This window comes from Coloeus monedula (genome assembly GCF_965178545.1).
Source record: "Coloeus monedula genome assembly, chromosome: 7".
Lineage (NCBI taxonomy): Eukaryota > Metazoa > Chordata > Aves > Passeriformes > Corvidae > Coloeus > Coloeus monedula.
In genome coordinates this window covers 23503101-23516028 of record NC_138787.1, presented here as the reverse complement: position 1 = coordinate 23516028, position 12928 = coordinate 23503101, and the positions used below count along the sequence as shown (strand labels likewise).

Genomic DNA, 12928 nt, shown 5'->3' with positions numbered 1-12928 from the left:
AATCTGGCTGTACCATTAGAGAGCAGCTTCACTGTGTTGTTCAAGTTGGCAGATGAAAATGTTCTCTTTTGATATTTTCGTTTAGTTCCTTTGAAACCATGTAGATTCTCAGATTACCATCTGGTTTTTTGATTATAACCACTGAATGAACCCAAAAGGTTCCTCTATTTAACATATGATGCCATTTTCTGTTGTTTGGTTCAAAAACTATTCAGTCCAGCCTTTAATGGCAATACTTTCTTTACAGCATGAGCCACAGAACTTGCATAATCTTGTAGTTGTGCAGAGTGTTCTGTGAACAAATGTCAAACCTTGTCAAATATAAACTGTGGCCACTCTTGCACAGTGGAGCTTTGGCGACTTGCACATGTTTGAAATATTCCCATTTATTTTTGATGGTTTAATTGTAATAATGATTTCTTTTTTAAATTAAATTTTAAATCTGCCCTTGCTTTCCAATCCCAAGATCTGACTGTTTCCTCCCTAGCAGTCTTTTGTATGTTCGTCATGATCAAATTTTCAATCTGTGTAACAGCTTAATCTTGTGATTGAGGTCACCGGACTCTGTGCTCAGCAACTCAGGGCATTACATCCCAAGTGTGCAATTTTATTGATTTCATTAACATCATGTTAAGCTTTCAATCTGAACAAGTCTTTTTTTGCCTTTGCTTTAAGCTATATTACTCCATAATAATGACATATTTTATCTGGCTCAAATTGAGATTTTATTACACTGGAGCCTTTTGTTTCATCTGCAACACTCACGTGTTATGTTTCTGACAGTGCTTTTATGGTACATTTAACTTTTATTACAAACACTGTAATAAAGTGTGGGATTGCCTGTGAGTAATCTGCTTCTCTGTTTGACCCTACACCTGTCTTTTGCTCAGCTTTCACCTGCTCACTTACCCAGGTTTCTACATTTGTTTGCTTTATTTTCAGGTTAGCATGCAGCTTAGCATGTGGTGATAACCTCTACAGAGAAACTATCAGGTTTTGTTCCTTTGTCTGTGCTTAAATTGTAGATCTTGTACCAACTTCTGCGTAGCATGTCTTTTTTTCTTCTTGTTTTGTGTTTTCCTATGTTAACCACAAAGGTGGGAATCTTTTTAGATTGCACGAGTCAATCTCAGTTTGCAAATTTTATTTTTTATGAAGCATCCACTGTGCCTGCAGTTCTGAACTGCAAGCTGGGAATTTTGGCCTTGTCTCTACAATTTACAGTTTTGTGAGATACTTGCTCTTGTTCCTCAGTAAAATTATGTACTGTTATTTTAAAAAGCAGACATTTTTCATTCTTTCTTTCCTTCTCAAGTATTTTAACTGAGGAATTGAACCAAATAATTTCAGGTAAAGCTAGAAATAGAATCTGTGTCTCAGAGCACTGGAATGCTCTGTTCTCTTGGATGAGCGGCTAAGTCTTCTGGCTTAGATAGCTTATTTATAATCACCATTGTAAATGATGTAAATGGGCCTTGCTCATAAGTGCAGCTCAGGAATCCTAATTGTTGGGTTTGTATTATTCCTCCTGCCTGAGTCACTAGGGAAGGATATATTCGGGTTCCTCTTTAGAGATGTGTTTAGACAAAGGACAGTGTTTCAACTGATTGTCTTCCATAAAGCAATGCATTTAGGGTTGCTTGGGGTTTTTTTCCTTGTCTTTAAGGGCAAGGTCCACAAGCCAGAAAACCTTGGCTTTTAAATTAGTTTTTGTAGTCAGCTATCACTGCAATCGTGGTGCACACAAAAGCCTGTATGTTTTATATTTTGTCATTAATCTCTCATTTTGTCCTGCAATTGTACAGTTATAAAATTTTGAAGCGTGAATACTGGCACCCTTGCTGGTATATGCTGAATTCAGTTTCTGCTGTAAAGTGTCAGTGCCAACCTACATCAGGAGAATACGAGCCCAGCAATTTCTTTTTGGACTTCACAGGTATTTTGGTACACATACAGTATGTTTTCTATAAATTTATTCTATGTTTCACCTGAACATTCTGTGTAGTATTGCACGTGAGGTGATGAGCACGCTGTGAACCCGGTGCAGTGGGGAAGAAGCTGTGGCCACCCTTGAGGGCCTCCTTGTTGTCTATTTGCCTGGAACTGTGGGCGCTCCATGTGGGTCTGGCCACGTGTCTCTGTACAAAGCTGCAGTGTGTAACAGACACCTCCAGAGTGAGTAGAAGCATCCAGCCTGCTCTTGCATCCTTGCTGACTCTAGAGGTGGGACAGATGGAATTTTCTTTGCTGGGCCGCACATGAGCCACACTGCATTTGAACTGATATAAATTGTCTGCACCCCAGTGCTGTAATTCACAGCCTGGGTAAATTGTTCACAGGTGGTGATGAGTTATAGTTGAGTTACTGTAATATCTTGTTAAAGTACTCACTATGCTCACATTTACTCACAAAATTAATTTTATATAGATGATGTGTTGTAACTGAGTCTGAATGGAGAAAACATTCTTGAAATTACATGAAACCCCAAGTTTCTTAGAATTCTTTTAAGTGACCAGGTCAAGGAGAATATCTGTCTTTAACAGCTTGAAAAAATTATTTCATGGTTCCAGTATCAACCAAGATTCCTTACTGAAGAAACATCCTACTTTGGTGTACTTGATGTCAGCAGAGATGTTGTGGTGTGAACATTTAATAGAATGGATAACACTGTGCTGGTGGATATTCCATGTTACATTCTTCTGAAAGCTTCATATGGCAGTGAAGTGTCTTTGAAAAATGGAATGGTAAGCTGTGTCTCTGGCTAAAAGGGGGCAGTGCAGAATTTAAAAGGGCATTCAAGAGGAAAAATCTTTAAAACAAAGATTCTTTGTGTCTTTTTGTCGTATGGAGTGCAAAGAAATGGCCGCCTGTTCTAGGTACAAAAGTGAAGACCAGGGCTTTGAAAATATGTCCAGCTTCAACTGATGTGAGCATGTAGGGTCTTCTACTCACAGGGTTAAGGAATTGCAGTCTATTTTGAAAACTAGATGTTTAAGATGCTCCTTTTGGCCATTTACTCTTGGACTTCATCCATGATGCTCTTGTTTTCAAGACTACCTTTGCAATCAAGGATGTTACTGATATTGCAGGGATTTGGGTGTTTAAAAAATATTTTGAGAAGCTTGGGAAGAAACTGAAAAGGAATCCCGTAATGATAGGGGTGGATGGACACAGTCTCTCTCCTGTTCAGATCTGTGCAGGGCTTGAAAAAAGGGTCAAAATACAGCAGTCTGTCAGAAATTTGACTGTATTTAAGCTCCGGCAGCTACTACTGAAACTGGGTCTATGTTGAAAGAATGACAACTGCAGGGAAATATCACAGCAAGAAAGCACATCTTCACTCTTTCCAAAATGGAATGCATCTTCCTTTTTTACATGTGGTAGCAGTGCTACAATAAAAGGGAAGTTGTAAAACCACAAAAAACTCAAGGTAAGCCACTTTCTTCTTTCTGGCAGGAAATAAAAATTGTTAGTCACCACACTGGCACCAACTGTGTGGCTTCTATGGCTGTTAACAAGTCTAGCAGAACATCTAGGGAAAGGAGGAGGATAGGGATTTGATTTTCTTTTTCCTGTAGTTTTCTCTCCTCAAATGGAGAATCTTAAATATTGACATCATCCTCAGCAGCTAATACATTTTTATATTTAATTGTGGAAAATACTGTTATTCCAGGAATGACACCATACAAGTGGAGTTCCACTGATCTGTAAGCAAGGGGATGACCACAGCCCTAAATTTACCTGTTATAGAGGAATCCTTTTTTTTTAGCTCTTCCTTTTTATTTCTGTCTTAGACCAACTCAAAAGAGTTAATATTTGGTTTTGTACCTTCTACAGTTTGTATTTTGTTCAGCAGGAGTTAAAAAGAAAAGAAGAGGATAATTTGAGTTGAGCTTTATCACAGATGCCCTGGTTTATGAATTTATTATTTATTATTTATTTTTTTCTTTTGAAGATCCCCTGTCATGTTACATAAAGTACTGGCCTGTTTAGGGAATTGTAACATGCAAATTCATGTATTAAGGGTGTCTAAGGGGAAGATAGTCGTCTCCTTAGGGCAGAGGTGTGTCTCAATAGGCAATAGAGTAGAAGAGGAAAATAAATATTTTTCTTGCAACTGGAGACTGCTTTCCATTTTTCATGTGTTGTAAATTCTTGCCTCCTTAAAATATTCTGCTGAAGATTTTCTTCAAACTTGTGTTACCCTCTCCTTTGCCTTTCTGTCATTTGTCTTCCTGCTATGCCTCTGTCTCTCTCCTTCATTAGGGTCTAGAGTGATAAAAAAACCTCTGTCTAGACTGGGAGTGCAAGCTAACTGACCTGATTGCGTTTGAGTTAACCCTGGAGATAAGAGTTCCCTTCAGGCTCAGGTGAAGCACCCTGAAGCCAGAGTTTATTAGTTTGGACACAATATGGGGCAACATTACTCCTTGGTATGAGCTGTTTGGCCAACCCCACTGTTGATACTGCACAGGCTGTAGTTGCTGGAGAGAACCCAGTACAGCATTGAAAACCTCTGCATGATTCTTCATTGCAAAGCTCTGGATACACTGCTCATAGTCACATCTGCAGTTGGCAGCTGCATTTACCTGGACCCCATCCTGGTCTTTCTGTGTGCATGTCACTGTAGAGATGTAGATTTGTTGGTAGCCTCTTCATCACAAGTGAAACATGCAGGTTTTTTGTTGTTCAGCTCTCAAGCAGGTGTGAGAGGCATTGGCTTGTTATGTGGATATTGAGAACTTCAGAAAAACTTGTGTATTTTAAGTGTATACACAGTGCATAGGTGACTGTTAGCAATTAAACTCTGCTTTTAACTACCATAGTTATTTAATGCCTTTTATTATCTCTCTTCTATTGCTCTTGGCTGTTATCAAAGACATGACAAATTATGTCTCTACTGATGATGCATCTGCTTTTTATTTTTCCTGCTCTGCTTGCTTTTCCACTGAGTTTACTGGCAGATATGAATCTGACTACAGCACAGAATCATGAGCTGTCTGGATTTTCGGTACAAGGAATTTTGGACTCCTCTTATTATATCACTATTTTTGTGCAGTACAGTTTCTTCCAATTGATATACAAGGGAGCTGTGTACTTTGATGCTGTTACATTTGATTTGATACACAATTTTTTTCCCCTTTATTTTTCTGTTAAGCATCATTACTGTGGGTAGCAGTATTTCCCCAAATAATAATTTAAAAAAAAATCCCACAAAATTCTCAGCAGTTCTTTCCCATTTGAAACACATAATGTCATAGAATCATGGAATCATAGAGTGGTGTAGGTTGGAAGGGGGCCTTAAAGATCATCTAGTTCCAACCCCCCTTTTGTAGGCAGGGACACCTTTAAGTAGACCAGGTTGCTCAGAGCCCCATCCAGCCTGGCCTGGAACACCTCCAGGGATGTGGCATCCACAGTTTCCCTGGGCAATCTGTTCCAGTGCCTCACCACCCTCAGAGTAAAGATTTTTTTCCTAATAATCTAAAACTGCTCTTAATTTAAATCCATTACCCTTTGTCCTGTCACTATGTGCCCTTGTAAATAGTCTTGCTCCATCTTTCTTCTAAGTTCCCTTTAGGTACTGGAAGGCTGCAATTAGGTCACCCCAAAGCCTTCTCTTTTCCAGGCTTAACAATCCGAGTTCTCTCAGCGTGGAGCTTGCGTGCGTGATGCATCCTGTAGCTGGAGTAGGATGGCTTCATCCACAAGCTCCCCTGGATTGGCTGACCTGTAGTGTAGACCACAACTATGAAGTTCCCTTTGTTGCCTCTGTCTCTGATTTTTACCCACAGGCTTTCTACCTGCTCTTGGGTGTTCTTCAGAGACAGCTCCTCATGCTTAATCCTTGTCTGGATATCAAGAGCAACCCCTCGGCCTCTCCTTCCTTTCCTGTCTCTTATGAACAGCCTGTAGCCATCGATAGCCGCACTCCAATCATGGAATTCACCCCACGAAATGTCAGTAATGGCAACTCTACTTTCCAGCAGCATGGTGGCTTCCAGCTCCTCTGTTTTTTGCCCGTTCTGTGTGCTTTGGTGTAAAAGCACCACACTGGGCTGTGCCACCTTCTAGAGGAGTGCCTGTGTATACAAGTAGTGTTGAATATGAGTACATAAGACCATTTTCTGCTAGTCGACTGCAAAGAAGATTGTAATTTCTTAGCAGGGGGATCAATTTCACTCACGCCTCCTTGAAATTATCCTCTTCTTGGAACAGTACATCTGGCAGTAGAAATAGATTGTATTAGGCATCGACAAATAATGCAGCAAATTTTTCTGTGTTGTCTTACCTGAGCTTTCCCTGGGTTGCACCGAAAGTATTGTAATTATAATTACAAGGAAGAAAGAAAGGGTTAGACTGTGATTTCCTGTGGTAAGTACAAAGGAAATAAAAGAGTTGTTTCCTCACAGCATGCCATTTCCTTTGTAGGAAATAGAATAAGGGCTATTTGGAAAAAAAAGACATCTTATACACCCTGGATTTAAATATGTTATGTATGGGAGTGCTTAAGGACTGACTTCAAAGTCGTTGGTGACCTTAATTTTTGAACTGCATAATTTTAAAAGGATTTTTTTATATTAATAGCATCCTTTTCTCCCTGTTCTCTTCCCCCTACCCCACCAGTCTTGCTCCCCCCGAGAGTGAAACACTTCTAGATAAAACTTCCCATTTAGTTCTGTTTTATTAATGGACTGATGCTTTTAATTTGTAATCCTGTAGGGTGCTAATAATTTTTACTGCAATTTAAAAGACAAAATGTTTCCTTTTTCCCATCTTTTATTAAGTTTATGTATATATTTTCAGATATGATTCTGGACCAGCAAGTGGGTTCTGGGCAGCTCAGTGAGGATGTTCGTCACAGAGTGCATGAGGCATTACTCAAACAGCATCACCATCAGAACCAGAAGAAGCTGAGCAACAGGATCCCAATTGTAAGATCCTTTGCTGATATTGGAAAGAAGCAGTCTGAGCCCCATTCCATGGATAAAAATGGTAATGCTTTATTTTGCATTTTGAGCCTTCAATAACATCTGCCTGTTCGGTATTGCAAGTGCTTTGTACCCACAGCTTAACAGCGTGATTCTGCTCTGAAAAGATACCCTGTACCTTTTTGCATGAGCGTGGCTCATCTTATGCATTCAGAAATATACTTGCTTAAATTTGAAATTAGGGTATCTTGCACAATTCAGGGCTGGGCAGAGCTATTCAAGGGAGCTCGCTCAGGTATTGGAAGCTGTGCTAGTGTGCCATGCCATCCTGGGTAACTGGCATGGCATGTTATTTCCAGTGCAGCTCAGCTTAGGAACACTTTAGGTGCTCTGTGTAATCCCTCAGACTGAGCTTGAGCATGTTTGCACAGGATTGCTCTGAACTGTGGACAGGCTCCATCAGTGCCAGGAATGCAAGAGGAAGGACTATTTTTGACTTCTGTTGTCTATCCAGGACCTATTTGTTTAAAATGTAGTGGTTTGTTGAAATAGTTTCTAAGTCTACAACACTGTATGCATTAGCTAGAGTTCAACTGCTGCTTCAGATTTTATAGGTGAGTTTGAGGGGTGGAAAAATGAGGCAAACGCTGTTGGAAAGATGTCACAAGAGCTGTACCTTGTTCTTTCAGAAAATCCCTTTTGGGAAAATCAGGGTAATGCAAATGAGAAATGTTTGCAGAATAGTTCTAGAGTAAAATATTAGCATAATTTTTTTTCCTTTCCTTGCTTTTACAGAAGACTTTACAAGCTGTATTATTATTTCAAGTCATCATAATGAAAGATCATTTCTTACTGCCCCTTCCTTATTTGCATAAACAAAGGTCTGTGTTATGAAATTTGCAGCCAAATTTTGCAAATATTTTTCACTTAACTCTTATTCCAGAAATCACCTTAACTGTACTGAAATCTCAGTCCCTCCTGCTGTCACTCTGTTTCAGAGCCCTACTGAGCTCCCCTATCACCTTGGGAAGTGGGGAGTGAGGAAACAGCCATAGCACAGGGAAGGTCAGGATTGCAAGAGGAATCTGTGTGCTCTGAGGCATAGGACAGAAGGGCAAAGAGTATTCATGTGGCTGATCTGGAAAGATGGGGCTGTTGATATAAAGGTTAACTTGATTGCAAGGAAGAAGCTTTTGTTTCAATCATTGCCATATGTAGTTTTAAGAGATCTAAATCTAGTTGCTTCCCTGGGGAAGATTCTCAGACCTAAAAGGCAACATATAATTTCATCTGATGAGGATATTAAATAGAAACATTAATTATGTCAAAATATCATTTTAAGAGTAAGGAAAAAATAGCATTTACTAAGATGTGTGTGATTATGCATATGGATGCACAAGAGTAAAAGTAAGTAGGATGATTGTCCATCCTTTTTAAGGCAACTTTCTTGTTGATTTATACAGCTCTTGCTGATGACTTTAAACAAATATTCAGGAGAAACTGAAGAAAGTTAATGATATAATGATCCTGTTCCTCAATTTCCACGGGATGTAAGATGGCAGCTTGCATTCCATTAAGCTTTTGCACTAGATCTTATATTACAAATAGGCAGTAGTTGTCTTAAAAAAAACCCTCGGGGCAAGCTGTGACATTATCATGAGCTCAATTTTTGTAACTTTCTGTGTCTGTTAGTGGAACTGATGCAGTAATTCACTCCAGAAACATCTTGCTTTTGCCCAAGTTTATTCTGGCAAACTTCCCAGCTCTTCCTAAATTCCACTGCTCCCCCTACCCCTCCCCCCCAAATAAATTCTCATCAGGACAGCATCTAAGTCCGCATTAAACACACTAATTTTATATACTCAGTGGTTAAGTGGTTCTCTAAGTCAGGAGACATATTCTTACAGTTTTTCATTTGTCTCTCTCTATTTTTCAAGATGAAAAAATGCTGAATTCACAGTTTATGTGCTTGTGTAGAAATGTCTCAGAGTACTCTGACATCTGTTAAAAAAACCTCTTAGTCTCTTTTACTGTGTTAATTTAAATTAAATGCACCAATAGACATAATAGAAATTATATATGTATGTAGAAAAATAGAATAACCTCTAGTGAGTCAATAATTTTAGGGATGCTTATGTGAAAGTATATCAGATTTTTGTGTAAATTACAGTGAAAAGTTCCAAGCATGAACCTTTTGGACAGAGAGGTTTTTTAATCAATTTGAAGCATTGCTGTTCCACTTGCGTCCTTTAAGTGCTAATGCACATTTGGCAGTGTTCTGCATTGACCTCCTCAAAATCGATGATGGCCCTGTGATAAAACAAGGAGGATTTGTTTATTATAAGTTTCTCTCTTATCATCCTTTGCCCTGTTACATTAAAAAGTCGGAATCTTATTTTATTGCCTGAATTGCATTGAAATTAGTATTAGCTTTAGAAAAGGAAAATCTAGTCTAAGTTTTTTGTTTTAGAAGGAACTAGAATTTTTTCCCTTTTCAAGGTAAGAGCAAATAAGCAGCTCATGGGTCTGAGTGGCAACTATTGCCTGAGTACTCCAGGGTTTAAAAAGTGGGAAAAGAGAATTCTGGAGAGCTGCCTAGTTTCAGGTACACTAACTGTACCTCTTCTGGCATACTCGTAGTTATTTTCTTACCCTGTGTAAGTGCCATAGTACATGGTGTGTAAATTATGCTGGAATCTCCACTGAAATGCACAGCTTTCAGGAGCTATGCTGTTCTTAGAAGCTTGACCAGGGGTAGCAGTGATCATTTCTGATCATTTTCTCTGCCAGTGCCTCACGACCCAAATGCTGGAGTTCGGATACAGTGTTACGCTCCCTCAGCTGTGTGTTTCATTTTAGATTGCTGTGGAGTATCTGTACAAGCTATTTGTAGTAATATAAAAATGAGTTGTTAAAATATAACTTTGAATCATGTAAAAGCAAAAGCTAAATATGTGTAAAAGAAAGAAAAATTAAGGGATATTGTTGTCCAAGAGTGTGCTGTAAGACACATCTTGTTTCCTGAGAACAACCTGGTAAAATGCATTCAAGGCAGTATTTTAATCTGCTTATTCCCATTTGTCCACAAACATTGTGTAGAATGTATGAAGGTAAAATGTTTCTTATATTGCTCTCAGTATTTTTCTCTCCTTTTAATGAAAAGAAGCAACCAAAATACTGTTGCTTTTACTTTCTGGATGATAAGCTTAATTCCTAGAAGACTGCGGGGAGAGAAACAGATCATCTCAGGTACTACTGATGAACTTACAATCCAGTTCACCCTTATCAGAGACAGGAGTTTTCATAAAGAGCATGTGCCAGGAGCTTTAGAAGGGCTGCTTGTTTGTTCCTGCTGAAATGATACGGGGGAACTTGGACACTTTCTGCACAAAAGGAAGTTCTCACTTTGGTTAAATTTGGGGTTAGTGTTAGGCAGCTGAGCTGGAAACAATCCTTAGCAATCTGTTGATCATAAAATAGGTGATTCAGAGCCTTAAGTTCCTGATACATGGGTTATGTGGTACAGCTGAGGCTTCAAACCCCCTTCTTTGTCCAAGTTCTTGACAATAGTACCTTATGAGTGTGTCAGTTTTCAGGTGTTCAGGAGCAAAGTCTGAAAATGAATACATAAATTAATTCAATATATGGCAGCACCATTGACAGGCCATTGTGATATCTTTGCTGGAAGATAGTTGTACATATGTTCTCCCTCCAGTTTTCTTTGTTTAAGAGTCTGTCAGACCATCTAATTGATTTGCTTTGTATTTAGTAGTATTATCTTTTGTTTACAATGGCTTTTCTTCACATCCTCTGCAGGGCTAAGATGTCAGGGTGCTATGGGTTTACCATGCATTTTTAATGCTGCCATGCTGTGTTTAACTTTCACTTTTCATTAGGCATCAAAACTGTGAGAATTAAAAGCCTGCTTTTGATGTTCCAATAAAAAACGACAGTCAAATTTGTCATAAGAGCAGGAAAAATGATTTTTTATGGGCTAATTTGACACCAAATACCCAAAATAGGGGGTGGCAAGTAATTTTAGCATAAATACTGTAAAAAACAGGTAAAAATATGAATATTTTTCATCAGTAAATCATCTTTAAAAAGTTTGTTTTATAAAGCAATTTAACCTATTTTTGTTGATATGAGTAGGTTTGACACTGGTACATCAGAACTGTGTTCGTAAATTCCTATGACATGGTCTAAAAAGCCAAAGACAACTGTAAATATATGACACCTCTCTATTGTTAGAGGATGCTAAAATAATTTCATAAACCTCTCCCCTTTTATAAAAAAGGATTCTGAAATTCAGAGTTTAAGCATATGTGGCATGAAAAAATAACTGATTCTATGAAAATGCAGTTAGGAAAAGAAGTTTTGACTGTCTATTTCACTTTTAGTCTAGGGGGTGTATATGTTTTTTATATACGTGTGTGTGCGTGTATAAGATGAAATCTAACAGACACCTTACACTGATTAAAGTCCAAGAGGAAGGAACTTGGTAGAGGAGTATGGCAGGCTAAGTTACTTGTATTTTCATGCACCTTGCTGAAGTGTTATTTACCCACAATAACATGATCTTCTGCCTGATTTCTGTTCATACTTATGCCATTTATAACAGCTTCTTCTCCCTTGACATCAGAGCAGGCACATTATTAGAGTAAAAGTTGCATTACACCACACATCATGTCTGATTCTGAGAAATTCTGAAATTCCAAGGAGAGGTTTATTGGTATACTGAAGAGCTTGAAAAAAGCAATGGCATATCCAATTTGGGATCTTTGGAGTTAACAGCATGAGCTGCTGCTGAAACTGTTCATTTTGACATGTTCTTTTTTAAGCCTTTTTCCAGTTATTTTGATTAGTGTGATGGGCTGGTTTGGACTTCATCATTTTGTGGCAGTATGAGCACAAGCAGAGGTATTGGTCAATGCTTGTCCTATTTTAGGATAGCATCCTTTAATACCCTGGAAAGTCAAAATTCCCAGTTACGTGCTGGTGTTAGTTACCTTCTTCAGTTTCACTATCTCTCCTAAAGATCAGTTCAAGGATTTATGCCGTAACTCAGAGCAAGTTTACCGCATGTGAAACTCCCATGTCAATACTATCACCTGGAGAAAGGTGGGCATTGCCTGGAGCCACATGAAAAGGGTAGGGAGGCACTCCTAAGTACATGCCCATGTATTTCCATTTTTGGAGTAAGTTGCAACCAATGCCAGTGATATACACACAAGTTTTCTGAAGCGTTGGATCTGGATCAGGTGAATTGCTTCAGCTTTTCTTGATGAGAAGGCAAACTCAAAGACAGTTAATTCTAGCTTAAATTAGCTAATGCTCTATTTCTTGTTTTAGAGTCTTCTCAGATGTATGAATTTTAATCAGGTTGTATTTTCCACAGGTTTTTATGTGACTAAAATATAACTTGTATTTATGAACATTTTCATCTGGTATTTATTCTTTCTTTCTCCACATTTCCTTGTACCCGTGATAAAATGTGTAATCTGTATGTATAAAGCTGTATCATTCATCTTTGTATTTCTTTATTTTACTTTCTTTGTTGTGTCTGTCTCTAACAGGCTCATCTCATCTCTGTATCTTCTCATCTCCTATCCTTTGGGTTCTGTAAACTCCCTGAAGGTTCAGAGGTAGTATAAATACCTATTCTTGCTTGGGCTTCAGATCATTTCAAATGTACACCCATGTCTTCATCTCTATTTCTTGTCAGCATGCAACTCCTTGTTATAGTGATTTAAAAAAAATACCTTAGGCCTTTGTCTGCAGCTGTGGCACACTTAAGAGAAGTTTGTGTGGAATTTGTTTTTTTGGTGGGGGGACAGTGCCATTTCTTTGTAAGTTCATTTTCTTACATCAATTTATAAAACTGCAAATCACAGCATTTTAGTTTATATGCATGACTTCATGTGAATTATGCTTGAGATATTCAGGCCTAACGTTAGAAAAACAGCTAAAGTGAGTTCTTCCTCATCCTCTTAAAT

General features: G+C 38.4%; 1 protein-coding gene across 3 annotated transcripts in view; it reads left to right on the top strand.

Annotated features, from left to right (window-relative positions):
- The window catches only part of SLC4A10 (solute carrier family 4 member 10), a gene marked incomplete at both ends in the record, with an annotated part of 152479 nt that overhangs the window by 91342 nt on the left and 48209 nt on the right, over positions 1-12928 (top strand). For all 3 annotated transcript variants that reach the window (XM_082285553.1, XM_082285552.1, XM_082285551.1), the window contains one exon: positions 6808-6996. In XM_082285553.1, coding sequence (XP_082141679.1) covers positions 6808-6996 — 189 coding nt within the window. The remainder of the gene's footprint in view (positions 1-6807; positions 6997-12928) is intronic.